Source organism: Lipomyces tetrasporus (genome assembly GCF_029532465.1).
Source record: "Lipomyces tetrasporus strain NRRL Y-64009 chromosome Unknown POJ06scaffold_1, whole genome shotgun sequence".
Lineage (NCBI taxonomy): Eukaryota > Fungi > Ascomycota > Lipomycetes > Lipomycetales > Lipomycetaceae > Lipomyces > Lipomyces tetrasporus.
In genome coordinates, this window is record NW_026611596.1 from 2,581,060 (window position 1) to 2,605,950 (window position 24,891).

Sequence of the window (24,891 nt, forward strand, 5' to 3'; positions counted from 1 at the left end):
ATCCCCGATCCTACGAAGCCATTCTCAATTACTACGGATGTTTCAGATCATGCCATAGGAGCCGTCCTTTCGCAAGACGATCATCCTGTCGCATTCGAGTCCAAGAAGTTGGACCCACACCAACGACTCTATCCCATCCATGATCGGGAGCTGCTCGCAATTGTGCACGGCGTCACTCGTTGGCGACCGTTCCTGTGGGGTCAAGAGTTTGACTGTTATACTGATCACCGCTCACTGGTACATTTTTTTACACAACCTAATTTAAACCAGCGTCAACTACGTTGGCAGCAGATCCTCGCGGATTATCACATTAATGTCTACTACAAGAAAGGGACCGAGAATGTCGTGGCAGATGCGCTCTCCCGTGTTGAGGTGCATCTTGTTACTGTCGATTTCGATTTGGCTGCAATCCGTCAAGGATATAGCCAAGAACCATGGTGCACAATACTGGACGAGTTACGCCACCCAACAGACGCTGCATTGTCCGAAAGGTACGCTCTCATTGACGACCTTCTCTACTTCTCGACTTCTGGGACCGAAAGTAGGCGGCTCTGTGTCACAGACAGGGGTGTGCAGAGTCATCTAATGGCTCGCAATCATGCCCATACCACAGCTGGACACTGTGGTATCGCGGCGACGCATAAGAAAATCGCGCGTGGGTACTATTGGCCAAAAATGTACCTTGATATTTCTAAATATATTGGTTCTTGTGACTCATGTCAAAGACACAAGATTCCCAGACAATTAGCTGCAGGCTTACTGAAGCCACTGCCAATTCCCAACCGTCCCTGGGAATCTGTCGGAATCGATTTCTGTACAGATTTCGCCGTCACCAAACGCGGTCACAACCGCATCATGGTCGTCGTCGACCGCCTTACCAAAATGGCACACTTTGTGCCAATCGCCACAACATTCGATGCACAAGACATCGCTCGGGTCTACCTCGAAAAGGTCTTTCCCTATCACGGACTCCCACAGTCCATTGTTTCTGATCGTGACCCATTACTCACGAGTCATTTCTGGACAGCGCTTGAGAAAATCTGGAACTAACAACCCATGATGTCCACCGCTGAACACCCCCAGACGGATGGCCAGAGTGAGCGAATGGTTCAGGTCGTCAAGCAACTGATCCGGCAGAACCTGAACAACGATCAACGTTTGCTTTGGGATGAATATCTGCCTCTACTCGAATTTGCCTATAATGACTCTGCGCAGAGTACGATCGGGATGACTCCGTTCGAAGCTAACTATGGGTACCACCCTAAGGGCCTCGATCGGACAACATTTGGTTATGTTCCCGCAGCTGCATCGTTCTCCGGGGAACTCGAGAGTCTCTGGCTCCGTGCCAAAGACTCGATGCACGAAGGCCAAATTCGACAAAAGAGGCACGCCGACCGTCGCCGTCGACAAGCTCCTCAGTTTAAAGCCGGTGATCTTGTTCTCGTCCGTACCCGTTCGTCCAAAAAGACTACACTTTTGGATGCGTACCATGGTCCGTATCGTGTACTTGGAATGGATGGGTCGCACAACGTCGAGATCGTCCGTCCTCCACGTGCCCGCTTTCACCCCATTATCAATGTCTCGCGCGTCAAGAGGTATCATGGCGACCCGCCAGCCAACTCTACGCAGCTACCTTCAGACGAACTTGAGGAAGACGTCTACGAAATTGACGGCATCATCGATGATCGAAAACGAGGACGAACGAACGAGTATTTGGTCAAGTGGAAAAATTATGACAGCTCACATAATTCCTGGGTTTCTACGAAAGACCTCTCCCCAAATGACGTTCGCTTCTATCGTGCTAATCAAGCTCGTGCTACCACTCATGCTGACACCTCGGCTAATGCGTTTTTTATTTTCTTACCTACCGTTAGGTCTTCCCTACCTCCTGTGCCGTCACAGCCTCAACGGACGTCGTCGTCTTAAGGAACAGTGTTAGGTTTTACCTTCAGGGTCCTTTGTTTTCCCACTGGGTTTTGTTGTTTCCTGGAGGGTTTTCCTACGCCTTTGTCCAAATGGATGTTTCCTAACCATACTCTATCTTCTCTTATTCTCAGTCACGATTATGATGCTCCACACCCTACTCGTGTCTTAGAAAGGGGGATGTCATGATATGACCAAAAAGGGTTAGCGTCTCGACAGCGTTGTCAAGACCATCCCGCATTCCCATCGTGGGATGTCTTCCCCGCACCTAGCTTCCGACTCCGCAACCAACAGGTCTCGAGACCAATGTTGGGGGCACCCCGGAATGGGGTCGCCCGACGACGGGTAGCAGGCTGCGGGATGAGAGCGGGGCTATGACACCAGTCGCCTGGTTGCCCAAGAGAGGAGCGTAGATTTATAAAGGGCAGCAATCTTCCCTTAGATAGAAAAAAGGATAATACATGTTTTGAAGATGAACTATCTTTCCGACGAAGAGCTCTTAGACTACTCCGACTGGGAGGACGTCGCCGCCCCTGTTTGTAACATGGTAGCGATGGAGTATGTCTTGCACAATTGGATTGAGAATACGCACGAAACAACGAACATAGCTGTCTAGGCCGCGAATGCGAACGGCGTATCCATGTTTTCTTCGAAGATTTTCATATAATGCGGAAATCATACTTTCATTGTTGCTGGCGTTATCGCCTGTGATGGTGATCAATTTGCGCTCAAGCTCCAATTCGGTGAGTGTTCCTTCTACCGCAGTCGCCAGGTTCTCTCCACTGTGTGATCCCTGAAGCTCTTAAAATCTAACACTTTCTCTCGACATTGGAAGTCTTCGGTAAGCCAGTGCCCTTAACTCCTAAAATTGGGAGATTATTCTTGCTAGTCCACACGTCAGGAGAAAGAGCTATTGTTCTGCATGTGTGCAATAACTCTTCTTTCAAGTTGGCAGGCTCTTCGGCAAAGACATCCGCTAGTCTTTGGCGAAGAACTCCGCGGGACATAAAAGGAAGCGTAATCCCCGGAATATCATGAAATACTTGGCGAAAAGCTGGCGATTCAATAGTCGTGAAGGGTTTATCAGCAATTTCCACCGTAGAATATTCTTTTCCAAAAGTTTCTGGGGCGAGAGCTTCTCTCTCTGACCGATGTAAGCTAAGACAGAAGACTTCGGTTTCTTTGCTGGCTCTGGCCGTTCCTGAGCCTCAATAGAGTGTCGCTTTCGAAGGTGCACTACCATATTACTTGCGAGCTCTGTCACTTCGAATCAGTACTATTCTAGCTACATTGCTGTCCCGTTCTCTCGTCCAATACTGAACAACGAATCTCTCGATCTATCGTCTTCCGTACGTTGCTCTTTTGAGAGTCCATGGCCGATTAAGCTCAGTTATATCAAAGTAGTCCCAACACTGCCAACTCTTAGATTTCGACTTTGAAGGCTCTATACGTCGAGAAGACTGAGACTGACTTGTCACGGCAACGGAACCAGTTTGATGAATGCGCACTTCGATACCATCTTAATTTTTCACGCCATACCTAAATGGGAATACGATTACTGTACGATTACTATAGCGATTTTTTGGTAGACTATACGATTACTTAACGATTAGGTTCTCAGTTTGGCGATTAACTTTACGAATAATATAAAATCTTGACGGTACCGTAATCGTATCCACCCCTAAATGCTAATATTCGGAGCAGCCCTAATTTGAAGCTTTGGGGCTTTGCATTGAAAGCTCATACTAAGGATATCAACTATGATGGTCCTGAGCGACCTGATGTTGGAGGTTACTGAACCACATTAGCACGAATAATAATTTAAGGTTTCAGAGTTAGTTACCCTGAAAATTCCGCCAGGGTTAGGGTCAACCCTGATTGTCGGGACTAACCTTTAGTCACCATATGAGATTGAAAACACACCCTGCCCCAACGGTCCTCCTTCACTGCTCTCAAAAAAAGTTGGTTTATTCTCCTTATTAGCTTCGACTGCCTCTTAACAACGCAAGATGCTATTGAGAGCTCTTACCCCCCGCCATCAGCTCAGGCCGTCCTCTCTTCAGTGCCCTGGCGCAGTGTCCCTGTACTGCGCTGCAGGAACCTCTCGAAATGCTTCAAGGACTGCTCGCAAACAAGAAATAGTTGACCTTTCACGACCTCTTAAGCACCGTGCACTTTGCCATCCCTTCCACCCGCCTTTTGTCATGACTCCATGGGACACACACCAGCCCATGGTTGCAGGCAAAACAACTTTCCGCACCGCTTCCTACTACATCTCGATGTCCGACCATTCAGGCACACACATCGATGCCCCTAAGCACTTTGACCCAACACCCGGCGCCTTATCTGTCGACGAAATGCCTTTAGAAGATTTTTACACCGAGGGAATTTGTTTAGATCTCAGTCATGCTGAGCTCGGCGCAGGTATTAGCGTCGAAGAGATGGAAACAGCTCTCTCAGCATCCGGTCAAGAGATAAAGGACGGTGACACGGTCTTGTTATACATGGCGTAAGTATACCAGGATGGAAGACCGAAAATTACCTACTTATATCTTCGCTCTTAGATACAACAAGAGACTGTCTCCGGAAGATCCTAGATGGCAGCATGATTTCCCTGGTCTAGTTCCCGAGTCAGTGCACTGGCTCGCTGACAGAGGTTGCAAGATTTTCGGCGTCGAAGCTGTTTCGCCTGCTCCGGAGGGTGAATTGAACTTTATCGCGCACAATATCTGTGGTGAGAGGGGCATCACCCATATTGAGGGGCTCGATAATTTAGAGTCACTCCTTGGGAGAGGGAGATTCCGATTCGTTGGTTTTCCATTGAAACTTGTGGGTGGTAGTGGAAGTCCTATCAGAGCTGTGGCTATATTTGATTAACTGTGAAGAACGCAGAGGAGCAATTCACACAAGGTTCGGATGTAGACCTGACATGTTGACTTGCTGAGGAGAAAAGCAATTTCACGTAGCATGCAATTTTGTCTGGGAGTCACAGGATTCTATGCGTAAGAAAATTCGCTAGGCCGTCTGAACCGGGGAAACTGGCTTCAGGTGGGATTTGCTGTGCTATTCACCATGCAACGAGATGTGATGTCACATTCTGGATACACTAGCTGTCGGGGAAAATAGCTTCCCGCATCGGGGTAATTAGGTAAGGGTGTGAAGAAATGTCTCCGACAAAACACGTTCAACCTTAACCTCGCTCACCATTAATCGGCAAAAATTACTAATCGCATTCGGATTTCGAGACATTTCCATAATCTCGCAAATCGTATATATAAAAGAAGTGCATCCCGATATGTCCAGATTCTTGCCCTTGCGACTTAGTACGATATCCTCACGTTGTGGAAATTCATCCCAATCATTTACAGGCCACCAAGCGCTGCGTAATCTGCTAGTTAAATTTATATATATCGATGTTCCGTTCAGTTGCACGTTGCAGAAAAAACTAAGTTGTACCACAAAAAACATGGGACAGCGGTCTGCTATCTATATAATACTCCGAGTAGAGCTCAACAACCGATCACTGTGTACTCAGACCACCACAACCTGGAATTTTTCAAGGAAAAGAAAATCACCACCCATCGAGAAGCACGTTGGTCGGAATATTTATCACAATTTAAGTATCAAATAATTTTCTACCAGGAAAATATGTTAAAGCTGATGTACTATCACGACGAAGCGACATGTACCCAGACACTGAAAATAAAACCACGAAAGAAGAATTGTTCTCCAAAGGGCAATTATTGACATTGAATTATGTACATTTGATTAATTATGGAGATGAGGAGTTTGCTAAAGCGATTCAAAAGAGTTATCAACAAGAAGAACTACAAAAGATCCAAATACTCAAAAGCATCAGACAAGGAAGGAGGGTGGAAGACAACTGACAAAGAGGAGGTGACGAACTATGATTTACAGGGTGACTTTCTGTACTATAAGGATAAATTACTCATCCCGGATGATATTGATATTAAGCTAAATTTATTGCAGCGATGTCATGATGACTCTACAGGTGGACATTGGGGAATTCGGAAGACAATTGATTTGTTATCGCGTGATTATTATTTCAAGGATATGAATTCTTTCGTTACGAAGTATGTTAACTCCTGCGAGGTATGCCGACGAGCTAAAGCGGTGCATCACCCACTATATGGCGAATTACCAATCCCCGAGCGAGTATGGTCCAGTATCTCCGTGGACATTGTCACAGACTTACCGACATCACATAACTACGATGCAATACTCGTTATTGTCGACCGACTTTCCAAGATGACACTATTCATTCCAACAAACAAATCGTCACATCTACAGACCTAGCAACGATCTTTATGCGTGCATGTGTTCATGCAATATGGCACTCCCACGAATATCGTTACTGACCGCGGTCCAACTTTTACTTCAAATTTCTGGCGTGAATTTCTACGACTGTTACGAATCAGGGCCCAATTCTCAACTGCCTTTCACCCAGAGACTGACGCTCAGACAGAACGGATCAACCAAGTTCTCGAACAATATCTGCGAATCTATACATGTTATCAGCAAAATGACTGGTGCGAATATCTGCCTCTAGCACAATTCTCTTGCAACAATGCTACGAGTTCTACGACACAACAAAGTCCTTTCTATGCAGTCTATGGATTCAATCCCACAATAGATTTTCTTGCTCCTACAGGCGCCCCACGTGTACCAACAGCTATAGACACTACTGTCTCAATGCACGACAGAATTACAGACCTACGTGCCGCTATGAAGTATTCCCAGTCTACCCAGCAACACTACTACAACAAACACCGACGACCCAAAGAATTCAATGCTGGAGATCGCGTTTGGTTATCACGACGATTCATCGCTACACGACGACCATCCAATAAGTTGGATCACAAATTCATAGTACCGTTCGCAATTTTGGCAAAGATTAATAGGGGCTACGCCTCCCAGCATCACATGCGAATCCATCCTGTCTTCCACGTCTCATTACTCGAACCATATGCTCCTAATACCATTCCTTCCCGCCACCAACCACCTCCTCCACCTATTATCATCGACGGGGAACTGGAATATGAAGTGGAGACGATCCTGGATGTCATCGTTCGTCGAAGTCGATTTCTTTATCGCGTGCGTTGGAGAGGATATGACGAATGTGAAGATACATATGAACCACTCGAAAATCTTGTCAACGCCCAGGAACAACTTCGCTCTTTTTACGCTCGTTTTCCCGATAAATCTCGACCCCCGACACTTTCGTTTTAACGCGCTCGAGATCGCTTTTCCGAAGAGGGGAATACTGTGAGGGCGTCACTATGACGTCCTCGCTACCGCATTAGTTCTGCTTCGACATTGCTTTGATCCATTGTCACATGAAGTTCATGCAACTCTGTGGCAATGGATCCCATGTATATTGGTCGTTTGTTTGTTGCTTTGTTTGTGTTTTCTTGTTTTTTCCTTCTTTACGTGTATTATTTTGTTGTTCTCGCCTAATGTATTGGTTCCCAATATCGCTCATCTGACAATGTATATGTTAAGTTTAGTTTCTCACAATGATACTGGTAGCCTGGGAACTTATTATGTGCAGCATCTGTCCAGTGAAAAAGAGGGAGTGTTGAAAATTGAGGGTGTCGTGGTGCCAGCTAAATGGTGTGGGTCATGTTAAGTCGTTATTCGTGCGCACCCCTAAAACCATCATACCCAAACTATCCATCTAATTATACAACTCTCACTTTCCAGTGTCATTCATTTCTTGGACTTCTTGCGAGTCAGCGCACCAACAGCATCTCCCAGACCCAGACCGCCCAGGAGCGGCTTCAAGCCCAAGCCTCCCAGTAAATTGTCGACGAGACCGCCGAGTCCAAGACCGCTGAGCTGTAGAATGTCAGTAAACATGTTGTCGAGGTGGGGCGTAATATTATTGATATCACGTGATGCATACCAATTTCGCAACGAGTCCGAGAACACCACTGAGCAACAGCCCAACCGCTGCCAAAATCTGGAACAATGGCTCCGACAACAAGCCCCACAGAGGATTGAGTTCCTTATTTGCGTGTGGCATGCCTGAGATTCTCTTCTTCGCCTTATCGATGGCATACGTTACCTTACCCGTCAACTACGCGTATTAGCCGAGTTTCCATGTAGACAAAGACGGTTGACACTCACGTCCTTCAACTTCTCAGCAAGACGATACTCCTCGGGCGTGGCCTCACGAGTCTCAGCCCTCGCCTTTGCATTAGCCTGGATTCGGCCATCGGGATCCATGCCACGGATGGCGCCGTTGGCTTCCTGTAGGATATTGCCGCCTTCTTCGATTAGGGGCCGCACTTGGTTGACGAGTTCTTCTTCGTCCAGGTTGACCTTGGGAGTGCGCTCTGCTTTCTCGAGGGCCTAAACACATCAGCGATATACATCTTTGTAGGTTGGACTATTGCATGCTCACCTCGTCTAACATCTTCAGCACCGGGTTGACCTTGTCGAGACACTGATCAATGGCCGCAGCCATCTGGTTGCCAAGTTTCTTGTCATGCTCCATCTCCTCGCGCTTCTGTTTCTCTTCCTCTGGCTCTGGCTCTGGCTCTTTGATCTCGTTCAGGAGTGAGACATGGTCAATGGTGTTTCCCTTCTGCTTGACAACATCACCATCATCATCAACCTTCTTGCCAGCACAGACACTGAGATCGCCAGATGTGGGTTTGCCGACGGGATCACCATTCTCATCCACAACGTTACCCTCTATGTTGACCTTGCGGCCACACATCGGTTTGACGTCCTTCTTTGCCTCCTCCTCTTCCCAGCGCTCGGCCATTCCAAGAAGATTGCCGTTTTTGTCGGTGATGCCTCCATCGTCGTCGAGAGACTTGCCATACAATGTCTTGGGATCGCCCTCGACGACACGACCAACGACCTCACCACTGGCAGTATCGGTTACCTTCTCCTCCTTGGTGACCTTACAGTCAGGGAAGGCCGAGTATGGACCTTCCTTCATGCCTTCGCGGCTACCCTCCGACACCTTCTCGGCCTTGCCGATGACATCGCCACTCTCGTTGCGGACTAAACCGTTCTTGTCGAACATCTTGCCGGCGAGCGCCTTGCCATCGCCTTCGATGACACGACCATAAATCTCGCCATTATTGTTGGCGACGTTGCCGGCCATGTTCACCTTCCTGCCAGCAACGACGGAGTCGTCAACTTCTGGCTCAGGCTCGAGCTCAGGCTCACCCTCATCGTAGCGCTCGGCCTTGCCTAGCACATTACCGCTCTTGTCGATCACATCTCCGTCAAGATCGACCTTCTTGCCAGCTAGCTGGTTCGCATCACTTTCGATGAGCTTGCCGACGACCTGTCCTGGGAAAGTAACATTGCCAGACTTGTCGACAACCGCGTCGGGGAAGTCCTCAAACGGTGCAGGCTCAGCTGCCTCTTCACGTTCATCTTCAGAAACTTGCTCAGCTCTGCTGATGACGCAGTCGGCCCCACCGCAGATCTGGGCTTCATCGTCGACCTTCTTGCCAGCAAGGTGCTTGAGGATGCCCTCAACGACATGGCCGACCACACGACCATTGTCGTCAACGATATTGCACATTTTGTCCACCTTCTTCTCTGCCAGGCTGAAGTCCTTCTGCTCCGGCTTCTCACCCTCTGCCTCATCACCTAGCGGGGCCTGCTCCTTCAGATCCTCTGCTCCAGCTTCCTCAAGAGCTTTAACGACCTCCTCGGTGGGTGAAGCGGTACCGATGATATTTCCATCGTCATCGAGCACTTCGCCTTCCTCGGTGACGATCGACCCGGCGACTTCAGAGGGATTGATGTCTCCGTTTACTTTGCCAAGTACATTGCCCTCGTCATCGATCACTTCACCGCTCTCAATCACCTTGCCTGCTGGCACGACATCCTCTACAGCGTCGTCGCCATCGGCGGCTTCAGCCGCATCGTCTGTGGCACTGCCAGCATTGGACTCGACATCCTTCTCGGTCGAGTTGTCCGCCGTATCAGCTACGGACTCCTCGACATCTGCGTCACCTTCATCGCCGACATCGAGGCTAGCCTCCTTGGACTGCTCTTCCTCCTCCTCGTCTCTCTCCTCGGAGGGTATATGAACACCACTGTCGCGTTGGGTATCATCATCTTCTGCGAGGGTCTTGACTTTCTCCTGGGCATCATTGGTGGAAGGTGCTTTCTCAGCGACGATGTCTTTTGCTGCTGCAGCCTGCTTGGTGGGGACCTTCTTCCTGGTGGATGAGGTGGTATTTTCGGCGGCTTTGGTGCCCAGCTGGACTGGGTCGGTAGCCGTGTCGGCCATGGTGGGCGGTGAGATCGGTTTGGTGTTCAGAATGTGGTTTTGGTAATTCCTTTCAAAATTGATATTGTCGGTTGCTTGCGTATTGGCGAATGGTTCAGCAGTCGAACAAGGTAAGTATGATATTGAGTATGTTTCACGACGAAGTCGGGGCTTTTGTACAGCGCATGTCGGCTTGATTTCTTAATTGTCGAGCTGTCAACTTTCGAGCTACTTCAAGGATCGTCATTTACGTCACTCTGCAGTCGGTACATCTCTCCAGCACAAAAGTTACGCCCTAGATGGTGAAAGCTAGACGTCAAACCTGTCCTTGCTGATGTCAATCCAGCCTACCCAGCTACCACGCATGAAGGTGAGACGCTGTAGTTGGAAGAACTTGGCCTGTACCGGGCAGTCTTACATCATCGCCTGAACCCTCGATCTGGCCGTGCTGGTGTTGTGAGCCACACCTCGCCAGCACCGTCCATTGCCTACCGAGCAACCGAGCCACCAGGGGCCTTCGTTTTGAGCCCTATGGAGAGTGGTACCGGAATTTGCAGGATCTGCATGATATGGCTGGTAAGAGAGGGTTGGAAATGAAGCGTGCGAGAAGGACGATTTTGGAAATGAGCATGTAAGTGTCGGTAGTTCGGGTGGTTTTCATGAGTGTGCATTTCCTCATGTTCTGCAGTCGTCGCGGTGACTCTTCCTGCAGTCCTGCAGGCACTTCGCTCAGAGGAACCTTCAAGTAGAGCAACAAGAAGCAACACTATACACTTGTTCTACATATTACTCAGATTACCAATTTCGAGCCTTCAAACTCCTTGTCTTATACGGTACATATCTCACTCAGCACTGTGCCATCTTCCTCCCATACACCGTCGGAATCCGTACGATAAGCTGTATCCCCTCTCTCGTGCTCGTAACATCCAGATACAGATCACTCGGATCAAAATCTCCTGGCTCCTCCTCAGCCACCCCTGTCTCTTGCTCCTCCTTCACTTTCTCACCTTGTGCTGCGTCACCGCGAGAAGTTGGTCTCATGATACTCTTATGATAATTCCACTTTGGCAGTGCTTGCTCGCGTTTGTTAGGTAGCTCCTTGCATTGCTGCTGTGCTTGGAAGTCCTGGAATTGCTTAACCATATCTTCGGAGACGCCTAGAGCTTCTGCGATTGCGGAGGTGGAGAGGTTTTGTGCTTGAGATGCGCCGGATTTGGCGGTATCTGGCGCTTTGCTCGCCGCGCCACTGGCCCTGTCTGTGGCTACTTTTGCGGTATGCTGTGCCTTGCCGGCGGTGCTCTTTGCGGCGTTTTGCGCTTTGCTTGCGGTATACTTTGCTGTGTCTTGAGCCTTGCCAACAGCATCTTTCGCGGTATCCTTTGCTTTGCCAGTCACGGACGAAGCGGTCTTCTGTGCACCGGTATTCTTCTGCTGTATCGCACCTAATGCATGGGGTGCATTCTTATTGACATCTTCAGGCAGACTTGATGGCATGTCTGGGGCATTCTGCAGAACATCTGTGTCCACCGGTGCCGCTTGCCCCAAAGCCTCGGCATTTCCGTCTTCCTCTTCCTCGTTCTTGAGAGGTGCAGATGGCTTCTTCGCAGAAGGGAACTTTTTGGCCGTGGGTGCTGCTTCTTCTAGACCGCCAGCAGTTTCTTGTGCTTTCTTCCCAGTATCACTAGCCGAACCCTTCACTTTGTCAGCAGCTCCCGATGCAACATCGTCTGCCTTGTCGGTCGCCCCAGCGGCAGTAGACTTGATCTTCGATGCATCCATATCCCCAGAAGCAGCTTGCTGCAATGCCTCAACCTCATTTTCTCCACCTTCCTCTTCGTTGGAAGCTTCATGTGCAGACTTCTTCTTCGCAGCGGGGAATTTCTTGGCTCTCTTCACCGCGGAAGTTGCGTCTGAGGCGGTAGAGGTAAGCTTGCCAGAAGTAGTGCCCGTCTTGCGCTGTGCTTCATCGATTGCGTGAGGTGAAGTTTTCTGCACTTCCTCTGGCAGCTCGGTAGGCATCTCGGGTACGTCCTCGATGATATCGGTATCTACTGGGAGGGATTCTTTTGGGATAGCGAAATCCTGATCTTCATCTTCATCATTCTCTTCGTTTTCCTCGTCATCAGCTGGTTTCGGCTCGGCAGCTGGGAACTTCTTTGGCTTCTTCGGCGCGGATACTGCACCGGATGTGGTGGAAGTGGCCTCGTGTCGACCGACAGTTGACCCGTGCTTGCGCTGCTCTTCGTCAATCGCCTGAGGAGCGATCTTCTGAACCTCTTCAGGTGGCTTGGTGGGCATTTCTGGTGCATCTTCGAGGATATGGGTGTCTTCTGGAAGGGCGTGGGCTTCATTCTCTTCATCTTCCTCCTCCTCTTTCTCGTCGTCTTGCTCTTTGGCGTCAACTTCCTCTTCGTTGTCATTGTCACCAATTTCGACGTCCTGATCCTCGTCCTCGTGCCCTTCTTCTTCATCCTCTTCTACCTCCTCCTCGTCCTCTCCTTCACTGCCTTCAGTTTGCTCGATGTCGTCGCCCTCCTCTTCCTCGCCACACTCTTCGGTCCCCTCCTCATCGTGTACAGACCCATTCGTAGAAGGCTCATCTGGCTTCTCTGGATTAGCTAACTTCACATGCTCCACCTTCTCGGAAGTCTTCTCGGTAGATTCCTCACCAGCCTTCGCGACCTTCTTCGGGAACTTTTTAGGCTTCGGCGCGGGCTTCTCCTCTTCCTTATCGTGAGGAATATCACCATTCGTCAGCTTTTCCTGCTTTGGCGCCTTGACGTCCGGCTTCTTCACCTTCGCAGCGTTCTGTACGTCATCGTCCTTTTGCTGGGTGCTCTTGACAACGTCTTCTCCCTTCGCCTTGACATCCTCAGCTTCGGGCTTGGAAGCCTTCATGTGGAGCTTCTTCTCCTTGGACGATTTGTCCACGGTCTCCTGCACAGGTGCAGGTGCTGCCGCTACTTCTGTAGGCTTTGGTGATTTCGTGAGAGTGTCAAGGTTTGGCGCAGCTTTCTTGGAAGAGGCGGATTTCGGTGTGGACTTCTGTACCTGCGAACTGTTAGTAACTGCAGAGTCTAGGTGGTTTGCAAAGGGGCTTACATCTTGGGCCGCATTCTGTGGCTTCTCCTTTACCTCCTTACTCTTCGCCTTCATCTTTTCTGGCCCAGCAGTCGGATCCTCAGGCTTGTCCTTGACACTCTTCTTCTTGAAGACCCTTTCCTTCGCGTCATCGCCCGCATCCTTGGCCATGAAAACCTTCTTCTTCTCCTGATCTGCCATCTTCTCCAGAGTACGCTTTCTGTGTGACGAGACGAGAATGCGCGAGGCGTTGAGTAGTAATGTAAGGCTCGATGAAAATGAGGAATTGGAGGAGGGTCATGAGGAGAAGGGGGGACTTTCTTCGAGCTCTCATGCTATGCTATGACGCGTAGTCAGTGGAGAGATTACCAGCCACAGCAGTCGAGAGCTGGGAAGAACATACGAATGACATATTGTGAGCACTGGGTTGGTCTGAAACTTGACTTGGACATACCCACCGAGGTTGATGATGCTGATCAGTGAGTGGGCATACGACTTGCTGTGGCCGTGCCGGGTAGAATAGCCGTATGTAGGACTACGACGTGGTCCATGGTAAGAACCTGTTCGTGGTGGTGTGGAGGGAGGGCTGATATCATCGGTACGTGGCAGTACGATCGGTAGAGCTGCAGAACCTTGAACGTGTGGAATTCTGATCAGCAACAGTAGTCAATGTATTGAAATCGTGATTCCCGTGCTAGTTACGACAGGTGAGGGTCGGACTTCGCTAAGTCCCAAGAAGTACCACTGTACTTGCTCAACTTGCGTTCGAGGCTTCAGGTCTGAAGCACTAACAAAGCCCACTGAGATCCTCGGTCAGTGCGTCAAACTCCACTTACCTAACAAATCTGAGGGAAATCAAGGATGATGTAGGCCTCCATGCAACGCTGTGCCGATAGACTTGGTCAATGCTGGCTATCGTCCACCAATACAATAGCAGTAAAAGACCCTAAGACCCAAGTATGGTAACGTACCCGCTAAACAGTTACTTAACAGTGGTTGTTTTGGTGCACAAAGTGCTGGGAACCCTCCGGAACAAGATTTGCCGATCATCGAGTTGACTCGTTTGGTATACACACACACACAACGGTAAGGCTGTGGCTGGATATACCCCGTTTTGTGGCGTCCATACGGGAGAGGGATGTTGAAATACAGTTGTGAGTGTGCGACTTTGTACTGCGGACCGCAAAATAAGGGATTTCCTCCTGAAGCCGAGTGATTTTCCTACTCTCCGACTCGAAGTGATACAATCCCGAGTCCATTTTGAAGTTGGTACATGCAAGTCGAGACATCAAAACAAGGTTAAATTAGGGATCGGCATGAATATTATCCTCCCTTAATTTCCCTTACTGATAATCCTATACGTGACCAGATGATCATCTGTATCTGTATCCGTAACCGTATCTATATCCAGATAAATTAGCCCTTTCCGTATTCATGGACAAATCATCAATCACGAGATTTAGACGAGCTGCTCAATCCAATTTGTTTTGAGGCTGTCGATCGTCTAAAGATCAGATCCACTGAATATATTGAGTATATTAACCACTCAATTAGGCTCTGAAGTCTCTTTGATCCTATTATTCAATGAGTAGGTACAGCATTCAGTAGTAAGGCTTGATCTACCCGTTCGAATCAGCTCAATTCACTCAACGAAAACTCCGAAAACATAGATTGGCTCAATCCACTCGGTCACGAGCCAGACGCAGTGATCGATTAATTAATTAGATTCAAACACTACAACGGAATTAAAGCACTGCGATGGTGAAGGAATATATATTGAACACTTTACTGAAATCAGCCTAATCTCCAAATCATATGGACACTTTAACAACGTCAAAAGCCTCACAGTTTCTCCATTCAATCTATGCCTGCGTCGTCCCAGCAAATCCTCCCACTACTGAATAGCCGCTCGCAAGCAACCTCTGATACCGGAAGTTTGTGGATACTCACGTTTATGTGCGTTCCGCGACTCAAATAGCCGGTTCTCATTAACATATTAGTTGCGAGGCGAATGATAGGTCATCAAAATACCATTCGACATCCGACACATGCTCTGACTGTGCCTGTAGCTTTTGCAAAGGCCGCAATTCTGTCGAAGAAAGACTTTTGCCTGTTGAGAAGGTACAAGCAACGGCGATAACGGCTCACTGTCCGGCGGATAATGGCTGCGTAAGAAGTCTCGTAATTGGCCAATGTTGACCTCGTTAACAAAAGCATAACACTTTTCGTATTTGACGAAGTTGATTCCAGTTTTAAATAAAAGTGGTAGACATATTGCTTCAACTTATATAAAGCGCCGCGACCTGTTATAGGACTCGAGACTCTCTTTCAACATCTATGTTGAATTCCAAACCGTGTGCTGACATCATACTGGATTATCTTCTCTGGAAGTTCCTCCAATTTGCATATCCTTTTCCATCGATTAGGGTTGAGGGCTACGATATGTCCAAAGGACGACTATGCGTAGCTTTAGCTGAAGGAGACAATCATTGCGTGCCCGACTTGAGCTCTGGTTATTTCCTGATTTGAGTGCAGTGAGAATATCACCGACGATCAAGTCGACGATATGCATCTAATACAGTTTGAAAGTCCTTAAAATAGCATAACAAGAATCTCATTGCCTAGAGGATTTACACTATTAAATTGAATCTGAAGTGTTGTATACAGCTCGGAGATGAAAACTTCGTTATTAGAGGCATCATGCCCGGTGATTGTAAGAAATTTTGACCGAGATGAAGCTTCTCAATAGGTGAGATACAACCATCGCATGTTCTCTCCACTATGAACCCCAAGCCCTTTAATTTCGAGGACACGTTTTGTAGACGCATTCAGGTGTCCGCTAATGGTCGAAGATACCAAGGTAAGAGATGATTGTTGCTGGCCCATACATCAAGCTATAAGCCAATTATGATGCATGCTGTATCTAACTCCTCCTTGAGAGGCTCCCGATTACTTTGAATATTGAACAAGGCGGTGCTTTACTGTGCTTGCTCATTTGAGAGGAAATTCAATGCCTGGTAGAGCATTGCATATTCGTTAAACGATTGATGCGAATGAGAAAGATGACTCCCGTTATCTGCTGTAAGACTTGCGACGCAGAGTCATTATGTGATAAAGTATCGTCAGAAATTGCAGTACTTTGGTAGGCCCCTTCTCTATCAGTATCTGTATCCATGGCATGGTAATTACAACGTTTTGCTCTAGAAGGGCGCTTTTAAGTATCACAAGAATGAGAAATGGAATCTATTGCATTCATAAACTAGGTGACGGCGACGACTTAGTCTCCTTAGTACGGCGAAGAACTCGTATAAAATAACACTCTACAAACTCACAGCTTAATGGATCTCCAGTTCCCCACAGCTCAATTGAAAATTTGACTTAAGCTCTCCCGGTATTATTTCTTAGTCGTATCCGTGAATATTCACGGATATGGATATATTCATGGATATGACTAATATGTACGCTCTTTTGTATTCGTATTCACATACATTATCTATCCGTATCCATATGCACGAATAATATCCGTGGATATATCCGTTATCCGTTTATTCATGCCCATCCATACGTTTAAGTGGGTCTACATCCTAGCTCGGAACTCGGCTCCATCCAAGATTTGTCATTGCTTCGCTCCTCTGACCCAGCAGATTTTCTCCGATACAACCATGGTTACTTTCCCTTCTTGCTGCTCACGATGACAGGCGGAAAATGCATAATTCGCAGGGCTGTGGCGGATGCGGATATCCGCCAAATTTTCCCATATCCGCATCCGCCATCCGCCTTTTTGAAATTGGCGGATATGTATCCGCCTTTTTATCCGCTTTTCGACAGCATGGCGGATACGGATCCGCCAAATCCGCCATCCGCCATCCGCCTTTAAAAATTTGCAAAATTCATTAATAGTTATTATATATCTAATTTCCTCAAAAATTTCGCAAAGTTCTCTAACATGATATTTGAATTTTCTAAATGGACTCGCTGTAGCGGACGCAACTTATATGGTCGGTGATCCCCGCTACATGTGAGCCGGTACGACAAGTGCTAGAATAACTTCTTGTCGGACTAGTCGAACTATGCAAGTTGAGGGTTAGGGCTAACTGTGACCCTAACCCTGCTCGATTTTGACCTTTTTTTCAATTTAATTAAGAATATACGGATTATCCGCCATATCCGCCATATCCGCCAAAATGGCGGATCGGATATCCGCCTCTCTGAGGGTTGGCAGATTTCTATCCGCCATCTGTATCCGCCAATCGAAAGTATGGCGGATACGTATCCGCGGCGGATATCCTATCCGCCAAATCCGCCTATCCACCTATCCGCCTACAGCCCTGATAATTCGCAGATCACGACTCCATTTTCCAACTTTTCAACGAGATGTTAGCATTAGAGCGACTTTGAAACCCGCTACCGCGCAGCATTTGCCCGCTGCAACGAATCTCGAAAAATCCCTAGCCTTGTTTGCAAGCCACTCACGGCACATCTTATCACACACATCACCCCCGGCAAATCAAAACATAGCAGCTCTTCTATTATCCTCTTTCGTTCCCTTGCCAGTATATACTATGCTATACACGGCTAATAATACAATCACGATTCAATCCAACAGCCACACCGCCCAGTGCTCGATGTCCAAGCGAATTATTCTAAAAGTTGATAACACGAACTTCTAACCTTCTCTGCGAGAGAAGCGCCGAACCTGCTTGCTTATGACCTAGAAAACAATTCAGCTCCCGTGCGAGCCGCCACGTTGGCCATCTTCATAGCCCGGAGAACAGAAAGAAGGGGAACTTACAGTAACGCGAGAGTAAGGTCGCCGTGTATACGCGCCTTCAAATCAATCTCCACATCCAGATTCAAATCCAGCCTCAACCGTAGCGGCTGCTTGCCATCCTCCTTCTCATCAGCGCCATGCCCCGCCATCTGCCATTGTTGCTGCTGTAGCTGATCCTGCTGCTGCATTTCCTGCACCTGCTGGTTCGTCATCTGGTTCACGCGCTGTAGCTCTTGCTCATTCTGCTGTGCCCCCGCGTTGGACCCGTAGTGGTTTTGCTGCTGTTGCTTGCGGCGACGGCGGCGAGGTGGCTTTTGCTCTGAGCGCGGGATGTCTTCCTTTGCTTCGGATGGTGCGCGCTGAGAGGTGGGAGTGACGACTTCTTCTGGCTCGAGCTCGGAGGCTTCGGCATTGCTCATCTCTGGTGCCTCTTCCTCTGCCTCTTCACCATCTTCCTCGGTTTGCTCTTCCTCCTGCTCCTCCTCACCAGCTTCCTCGGCGTCAGATCCTTCCTCAGCGTTGGGTTGCTCTTCCTCGTCATCGTTGGCGTCGGTCTCTTGCTCAGGGGCGTCTTCCGCTGCAGATTGCTCTTCCTCGTGCTCAGACTCCTCTTGCTTCACCTCCATCTGAGGCGTCACCTCGGGTGTCTTCTTCTGGCCGACGGGAGCTGCTGACATATTGGCGGTTTATTGGTGAGGTTATTCTAGCTTGAAAGTGATAACGGTGATGGTTGTACAGTAAGTATGTCAATATTGTAGAGATGATTTGCTGGAAAAAATGAATGCCTTTGATGAAGACAGAAGATCTTGATTTATTATTTGCGCAAGAGGCAACAAATCCTATACCTGACCTGGAAGCATGATGAAGATGACGAACGTGTGCAAACAACTTGCGAGGTGGCAGGATGCACTATGACATACGAGTGACGTAGTGAAGCCTTCTAGGCATGATGAACGGTGTAGGTGCTTTACTATGCAGGAATGCTGGAACGGATCTGCAGATATGCTTCATGTACGCTTGCAGCCAGAGAGTCGAAGGGTCTACTTGTTGTTTGTTGCTAAAAGTGTACAATTACATGGAGCTGAGACATGCTTGAAACATGATTCTAGTCCTCGTCTCAACCCTCTCCCTACACTTCAATCCACTCTAATAAACTCTCAGGCAGACAACTGTTTAGTCCACATCTCTCTGCATATCCTGCACCAAGTACGCACAATGGTCCTCGGCCTTCTGACAATCGCCGCAATCCCCACTGTCGTCGGCATTTCGGAAGCGACATCTGCGCAGAAGAAGCAGAATGCCGCTGCCAAGTTCAACCTCACGCCTATCTTCTACCCCTCCCCGCCATCATATTTACAGGGTGATTGGGTTGTTACATTACAGGAAGGAAGGGTAAGTTTGCATTCTAGAGTGTGTTCATAGGTGAAGGTTCTGAAGCTCACGAGAACAGTGTTGGATTGAACGAGAAAAAGAAGTGAAAGGTCATAGATTTAACGGTTTCTACTTTGAGTATCCGCCTGAGCCGGGAACAAATGGCCTGGTATCAAGCATTCAGGATGATCCACCGATGCTAAACTGGATCTATGTTGATAAGGACGGGTTATGTTTACGCTATGGGAGCAAGAGTGATAGCATGGGACATATCATAGGGCATTGGGACTGGACGGAGGATGAGGAGGATGTTACCTTGCGGGATGATGAAGGATTTGTTGTGGTGGAGGAGGAGGACGGGAGGTGGGGAGTATATTTTGATGTGAACGGCGATGGGAGTGGACTGCCAAGCGGCAGGACGACGGTGGGGGTCAGTTTGACGAGGAAGATAGCACTGGGTGTGGAAAGCAAGTACATCAGGGACTGAACTGAATCCTATGAAAATAGCGTATGAACTGAGACAGTGAAGGGCGTCGTCAACTGGTGCCAGAAACAAGAACGATCTGCAGATCGCCAAGACAAGAACTAAGCCCAGAAGTACAGCCACATGTGAGTTTCCCGAAACAGGAACATGGAGCATGCCCACTTTAGTGGACCCTTGCCGCGCGATACGTAGAGATGACGTCTCGTGCCCGCCGCACAATTATCCTCGATCGAGATTCCAGGCCCTTGTGCATCACTCCTCCTCTTCTGTACCAAGCCACTACAATAAAGGAGAAACACCAGCCACGACATCTGCGACAAAAACATTAATACTTCGCACTTGCAAACATAACATATCATAATGTCAACCACACCACAACTCCGACTAGCGAAGAAGAACATGAAGAAGCAGCCTCCTCCACCACCATCCGACGACTACTCCGATATGTCCGACTCCGAAGAGCAACAGTTCCAGCCCCAGCGACAGCAGCAGCAACGACGACGACAAGGCGGCGGAGGACCAACACAACAAGCCCAACAAGCAGTCAACGGCGCAACAGACTTGGTCCAAAATGCCACCAGTGATCTGGTGCCCATGAACCAAGTGGGCGACACAGCCAAGGGCCTCACAAACACAGCAACGAACACGCTAGGAGGTGTTACAAATGGCGCATTGCAGAACCAAGGTGTGGGTGACTCCAAAAAGAGTGAGACATTGAGGCTCAGGCTGGACCTGAATCTCGATGTGGAGGTTACGCTGAAGGCGAAGATTCATGGCGATTTAACGCTGGCCCTTTTGTACGTGTACCCCTATTGCTTTAGAGTTTGGTGAAGAGAGAACTCACAGTTGGGCTCAGGGATACTTGATTTGCATGAGATTTTCTGGCTAATCGGTGGTGTGCAAATAGGAACTGATCGCTTTTGGCTGATTTGTGGTGTGCGAATGTGTAGGAGCTGAAAGGTTATTTGTACGACTTTGACACCGTGCATCTGGCTATATGGCAATGATGAAGGTTCGAACAGCTTCAAGAGCATTTTGCGGGATACGCATGCATATTAATGGTGAATCAATGAAGGCGTTCGCGATATGTATAAGCTGCCATCGTCAGGAATACCATACCTTGCCTGCATCACGAAGATTACTCTCCTTCCACAGCAATATGCTTCTAGCAAGACATTCGGCTTCAGCACCATGACAGTTGCTAGAAGCGAGATGCTGAATCGCATGGTAAAGATGGATGCGCCTATAGTCCTTCCCGCGTCTGTCGCCATGCCAAGGCAATGTGATTTGGAAAGTTTGTGCTGCACCTCGGCCACAACTTCGGTCAAGTTGAGAGTTTAATTCCTTGAAGTTCAGTTGAATTTTGGAAAAAAGTATACATTTGAAAACAAATTCCCCAGTTCTTTCATCTCTCTTGTCTTATAAGCATTTTCCATCACGAAGCGATCTGTGAATTCGACCGCCAAACCACGGTCCTAGTATCGCCGGGAATATAAGTATCAAGTGGTGGAAACACTTGAGCAACGGGGCCATCTCACAGCGCGATAACAGGTGATGGTATCAATGATGCACCTTCTCTCAAGAAGGCCGACTGTGTGATTGCTGTGGAGGGTGCTTCAGAAGCGGCACAGTCTGCTACAGATATAGTCTTACTTGAACCTGGTCTCAGTACAATGCAGCTAGATTTTTCCAGCGACCAAATTAATCTGCTCATGGAGCAGGATAGCATTAGCAAGGTTTTCATCCTTTAGTTTTTTACCCTCTAATAAGCTCACCACATTTCCACACGTCTTCTCCATGGTAAATTGCCAATAGCCCCAAGCTGGGCCGCAGTTCTTGATGCATTCGGGCAGGTGTAAAATTCCATGGAGGTTTGACGTGTAAACTGTCGGATCACAGTAGATATACTCATAGAACTCAACAAACTCTGCGACGGCTCTATCAAGAACTCGAAGATTTTCTTCTGAGATCTCTCTTGCGTCGAGATTGAATAGATTCGAGCTAATAATGCATATCCCTCCTAACCTCCATGTTGCCCTTCTATCAAGAAGTGGATGAGCGAACAGTTATAAGAAATCGAACCCATTTTGTGCCCGCTAGGAGTGATGATTTTGATAGACATCCTCTGGACTTCGACATAGTGGAGCCGGAACGTTACATCTGCAGTCGTTTATATCCGTACCAATGCCAGCTATGTCTTCCACTATCGGCATATACACTTCAACCGGACCAGAGTTGGGTCTGATTTGACGGCGAAGAATTGATTCAGTAGAAGTGGATGTGAGGGATCAAGTAGGGCTGCTCCGAATATTCGCAGGATGTCCGCTCTCCTCCTTGAGTTCTGACTTCTTACTCGTCTCTGTTCGCTGGGATCACAATATACTCTCTCGCAAGAGTGACTGACTTTGCAAGTACTTTGGCGGCGGTTTCGGTGATCCGCTTGCCATCCTTGCGCAGTTTATCTTTCAAGCGTTCAGTCCGCAACAGCATCAACTGCAAGCGAATGCGTTCCATCATAGCGTGAACTGGCAATGAACGAGCCTCCAAGATGTAGCTGTTGAAGCTCTCTGCCACATTCGACGTGCGATGTCCCAGACGATTGCCTGGGAAGTAGCTGTCCGCCCAATATTTGCTTGACTATTCATAATGTCAATCAAGTCTATGAACTATAATCCGGGAATATCTAAGTATAAGAACTCTATATTGTTGGCTATAAGTGAACCAGTCTAGATGCGCGCCTTACCATTGAAGACAATCGGGAGCCCGTCATGCCGCAGTGACTTTATAGGATGCGAATTGAGCTGCCGCAAATATAACGTCCCTATTGTGTAATTGTGTTTTCTGTATACTTATTTACTCACGCCATTATCTTCTTGAAACAATTCCGCTAGTGTTATTCTGCAGACTGTTCGTATGCCTTATGAACTTTATTACACATTTATTACAGCTATCTATGTCCTAAGATATACTTGTTATTTCAACACATGTCTTCCCGAATCAGATGTCACAGGGCTGGACTAGGCAGGGCTGGACAACTCTTATGGTCAAAGAACTGGGCAAGATTATGTACTGGAAGACAAGATCTTTTCCCTTGGTCTGACGGCGAGGACAAACCCCTCCTTTTGTAACGGCGCGGGACTAGGCGGGACTGGACTAAGACAAGACGAGACTAGACGGGACTGGACTGGACAAGATCGTAGACAAGAATGTATTCCTTACAATACAAGACTTCTTGCTTGACCTGACAGCGAGGACAAACCCCTCCATTTATATTCTGTCAGGCGTCTACTGGATTATGTACACGCAAAGAACACGCAACAAACCAAGACAACAAACCAACAAGCAAACGACCAACAAAAGAACACGCAACACAACGAAGGCCCACAGCCAACAAACGAAAACCCCAACACCAACGTATTGCCGATCCTCCGCGCAGCCCCAGCCGCACGAGCCGCTCATTGGCGTTCCTGACACCTTTAGTATATTCCGCCAGACCAGTGGGAACAAACAAGGCAAGCAAGAACAATTGTTACAATGTAAGACAAACGTAAACACACAAAGACAAGACAAACGTAACATAAGCTATTGTTCCATCACATGTAAGACAAACACAAACACACAAAACACAAGACAAAAGTAAGAAAAACTATTGTTCCATCATATCCGATCACCTTTAACTCGTGGATCCAAGATGAGGGCAATATAATAAGTGTCCGATTCATCCATGAAGGTCTAGTACTTTTTGTACTTCCTCACTCCATCTTTGACTGCAATGGCAATATCTTATCTACCTTAGAGAAACATCTCCACTCTGAGGCAGCGTCAAGTAAGTCATGGAGCTCGTAGTATATCGGAACTGTAAGACTGATCTGAGGCTTCCTATTTGAGATAAATAAGGTAAGCTCATTGAACTTCGAGAGGATATCGCGGATCTGTGTAAGCCGAGCCCAGTCATTATCAGTAAATGAAGGTAAGGGAAGGTGGCCGTAGAGTTCCAGGAACTGTTGTTGAACTGAGATTGCGCGCGTAGGCCACCATTAAGCATTCGGAACGTTGAATTCCATCGAGTATCGACATCATATTCGATAAACCATCTGGGAGATCGAGGAATTTGCAGGCTTCTTCCTTCGTTGCAGACTTCGATCAATCCATAGAGCAAGGATCCGAAGTCTTGCTAATGCTCCTTGAGTTGCAAAATGTCAAGGTTCGCTATTGCCCAACCTGTCACACGCCACACAAACTGAGAAAATGTGCAGCTAGATGGACAAAGGAGGGGTTGTTGGAAATCGCAAAAGATGGTTGGTCCTTCTTCAGTATTGCCTGACTTCAAGGCATGAAGAATTGTTGTTTGATGATCGCTGGGATGGAGGACAAATCGTTGAGGCGCTGTGAAAAAACTCCATATTCATTGTACTTAGCGTCCATTGCGGCACACTACGTAGATATTTGCAGGGGAAGGGCTTGGACAGGCTCAGTAACAAAAATAGCTGTACTGCTGGAATCACTCTCTAGGAATAACTCAACAGCGCATACATCGATCTCAACCCTGAGCATCCTTCCTCTTTTACTTCTTGACTAGTGTATATAAAACCTTGATTTAGTGATCAAATAATCGCTAACCCTGCGGTGACCGTAGACTAAGCTACTTTCTGTTATTCGTTACTCATTGACGCGTCATGATTGGCTAAATTAAAGATTGACGATGGCGCTAGCGTCTTGGCAAAATTACGAATAATATTCGTTGTTCGTATTCGACGCTCCAAATCCGTGGCGAATACGAATAACGAATACGAATAACAGGTTTTATTCGTTTCCATCCCTCTTTTTCGGTTCTCAGGTGCGAGGTGCATAACAAATGCCTATATACGGCGTTGTAATGTACGCAATGTACACGCGCTACATTTGGGCACAAAATAGCCCTTTTGTGTTGTGGCGATTTCAGTTTGCGTAGCGTGTAGCAGCAACTTCGTGAGGAGTTGTGATATTGTATGATCG

General features: G+C 47.9%; 11 protein-coding genes across 11 annotated transcripts; 4 read left to right on the forward strand and 7 right to left on the reverse strand.

Moving 5' to 3' along the window:
- Positions 1–1,182: 1,182 nt before the first annotated feature.
- On the reverse strand, positions 1,183–1,737 carry POJ06DRAFT_190488 (uncharacterized protein; the record flags this gene model as incomplete). The annotated part of the gene is given in 2 exon segments (XM_056184802.1): positions 1,183–1,629; positions 1,642–1,737. Coding segments are annotated over 2 exon segments (543 nt in total), but the record flags the coding sequence as incomplete, so codon positions are not given.
- Positions 1,738–2,516: 779 nt separating this feature from the next.
- On the reverse strand, positions 2,517–3,637 carry POJ06DRAFT_244361 (uncharacterized protein). The gene has a single exon (XM_056186493.1). The coding sequence runs from the start codon at positions 3,164–3,166 to the stop codon at positions 2,900–2,902; it is 267 nt and encodes an 88-aa protein (XP_056047829.1). The 5' UTR covers positions 3,167–3,637; the 3' UTR covers positions 2,517–2,899.
- Positions 3,638–3,932: 295 nt separating this feature from the next.
- POJ06DRAFT_235330 (uncharacterized protein) lies at positions 3,933–4,800 on the forward strand (the record flags this gene model as incomplete). The annotated part of the gene is made up of 2 exons (XM_056185825.1): positions 3,933–4,432; positions 4,488–4,800. 2 exons carry the CDS (start codon positions 3,933–3,935, stop codon positions 4,798–4,800), a joined length of 813 nt encoding a protein of 270 aa, XP_056047830.1.
- A 2,613-nt stretch (positions 4,801–7,413) lies between these two features.
- On the reverse strand, positions 7,414–10,210 carry POJ06DRAFT_285341 (uncharacterized protein; the record flags this gene model as incomplete). The annotated part of the gene is made up of 5 exons (XM_056190195.1): positions 7,414–7,782; positions 7,850–8,023; positions 8,074–8,298; positions 8,351–9,571; positions 9,620–10,210. 5 exons carry the CDS (start codon positions 10,208–10,210, stop codon positions 7,654–7,656), a joined length of 2,340 nt encoding a protein of 779 aa, XP_056047831.1. The 3' UTR covers positions 7,414–7,653.
- Positions 10,211–10,947: 737 nt separating this feature from the next.
- On the reverse strand, positions 10,948–13,925 carry POJ06DRAFT_18727 (uncharacterized protein). Its single transcript, XM_056184780.1, has 3 exons — positions 13,674–13,925; positions 13,292–13,610; positions 10,948–13,240 (listed from the first exon to the last, which is right to left on the reverse strand). Exons 2-3 carry the CDS (start codon positions 13,469–13,471, stop codon positions 11,036–11,038), a joined length of 2,385 nt encoding a protein of 794 aa, XP_056047832.1. The 5' UTR covers positions 13,472–13,610; positions 13,674–13,925; the 3' UTR covers positions 10,948–11,035.
- A 3,716-nt stretch (positions 13,926–17,641) lies between these two features.
- On the reverse strand, positions 17,642–18,866 carry POJ06DRAFT_18803 (uncharacterized protein). Its single transcript, XM_056184783.1, has one exon. The coding sequence runs from the start codon at positions 18,716–18,718 to the stop codon at positions 18,059–18,061; it is 660 nt and encodes a 219-aa protein (XP_056047833.1). The 5' UTR covers positions 18,719–18,866; the 3' UTR covers positions 17,642–18,058.
- A 390-nt stretch (positions 18,867–19,256) lies between these two features.
- On the forward strand, positions 19,257–19,899 carry POJ06DRAFT_235334 (uncharacterized protein; the record flags this gene model as incomplete). The annotated part of the gene is made up of 2 exons (XM_056185826.1): positions 19,257–19,433; positions 19,492–19,899. The coding sequence occupies 2 exons, from the start codon at positions 19,257–19,259 to the stop codon at positions 19,897–19,899; spliced, it is 585 nt and encodes a 194-aa protein (XP_056047834.1).
- A 179-nt stretch (positions 19,900–20,078) lies between these two features.
- POJ06DRAFT_18798 (uncharacterized protein) lies at positions 20,079–20,896 on the forward strand. Its single transcript, XM_056184782.1, has 2 exons — positions 20,079–20,693; positions 20,804–20,896. Exons 1-2 carry the CDS (start codon positions 20,257–20,259, stop codon positions 20,808–20,810), a joined length of 444 nt encoding a protein of 147 aa, XP_056047835.1. The 5' UTR covers positions 20,079–20,256; the 3' UTR covers positions 20,811–20,896.
- An 86-nt stretch (positions 20,897–20,982) lies between these two features.
- POJ06DRAFT_265215 (uncharacterized protein) lies at positions 20,983–21,647 on the forward strand (the record flags this gene model as incomplete). The annotated part of the gene is made up of 2 exons (XM_056189061.1): positions 20,983–21,190; positions 21,448–21,647. The coding sequence occupies 2 exons, from the start codon at positions 20,983–20,985 to the stop codon at positions 21,645–21,647; spliced, it is 408 nt and encodes a 135-aa protein (XP_056047836.1).
- A 598-nt stretch (positions 21,648–22,245) lies between these two features.
- POJ06DRAFT_272995 (uncharacterized protein) lies at positions 22,246–22,666 on the reverse strand (the record flags this gene model as incomplete). Its single annotated transcript, XM_056189579.1, has 2 exons — positions 22,246–22,533; positions 22,640–22,666. The coding sequence occupies 2 exons, from the start codon at positions 22,664–22,666 to the stop codon at positions 22,246–22,248; spliced, it is 315 nt and encodes a 104-aa protein (XP_056047837.1).
- Positions 22,667–23,040: 374 nt separating this feature from the next.
- Positions 23,041–23,448, reverse strand: POJ06DRAFT_244381 (uncharacterized protein). The gene has a single exon (XM_056186494.1). The coding sequence runs from the start codon at positions 23,353–23,355 to the stop codon at positions 23,182–23,184; it is 174 nt and encodes a 57-aa protein (XP_056047838.1). The 5' UTR covers positions 23,356–23,448; the 3' UTR covers positions 23,041–23,181.
- Between the last annotated feature and the right edge of the window lie 1,443 nt (positions 23,449–24,891).

What these genes read in the sequence shown, in the direction of transcription:
- POJ06DRAFT_244361 (XM_056186493.1), bottom strand. Translation starts at nt 3,166, where the DNA reads ATGGTAGTGCACCTTCGAAAGCGACACTCTATTGAGGCTCAGGAACGG.
- POJ06DRAFT_18727 (XM_056184780.1), bottom strand. Translation starts at nt 13,471, where the DNA reads ATGGCAGATCAGGAGAAGAAGAAGGTTTTCATGGCCAAGGATGCGGGC. An exon ending in CACAGAATGCGGCCCAAGAT is followed by an intron (nt 13,241 to 13,291) that starts GTAAGCCCCTTT and finishes AACAGTTCGCAG; the next exon opens with GTACAGAAGTCCACACCGAA.
- POJ06DRAFT_18803 (XM_056184783.1), bottom strand. Translation starts at nt 18,718, where the DNA reads ATGTCAGCAGCTCCCGTCGGCCAGAAGAAGACACCCGAGGTGACGCCT.
- POJ06DRAFT_18798 (XM_056184782.1), top strand. Translation starts at nt 20,257, where the DNA reads ATGTCAACCACACCACAACTCCGACTAGCGAAGAAGAACATGAAGAAG.
- POJ06DRAFT_244381 (XM_056186494.1), bottom strand. Translation starts at nt 23,355, where the DNA reads ATGAGCGGCTCGTGCGGCTGGGGCTGCGCGGAGGATCGGCAATACGTT.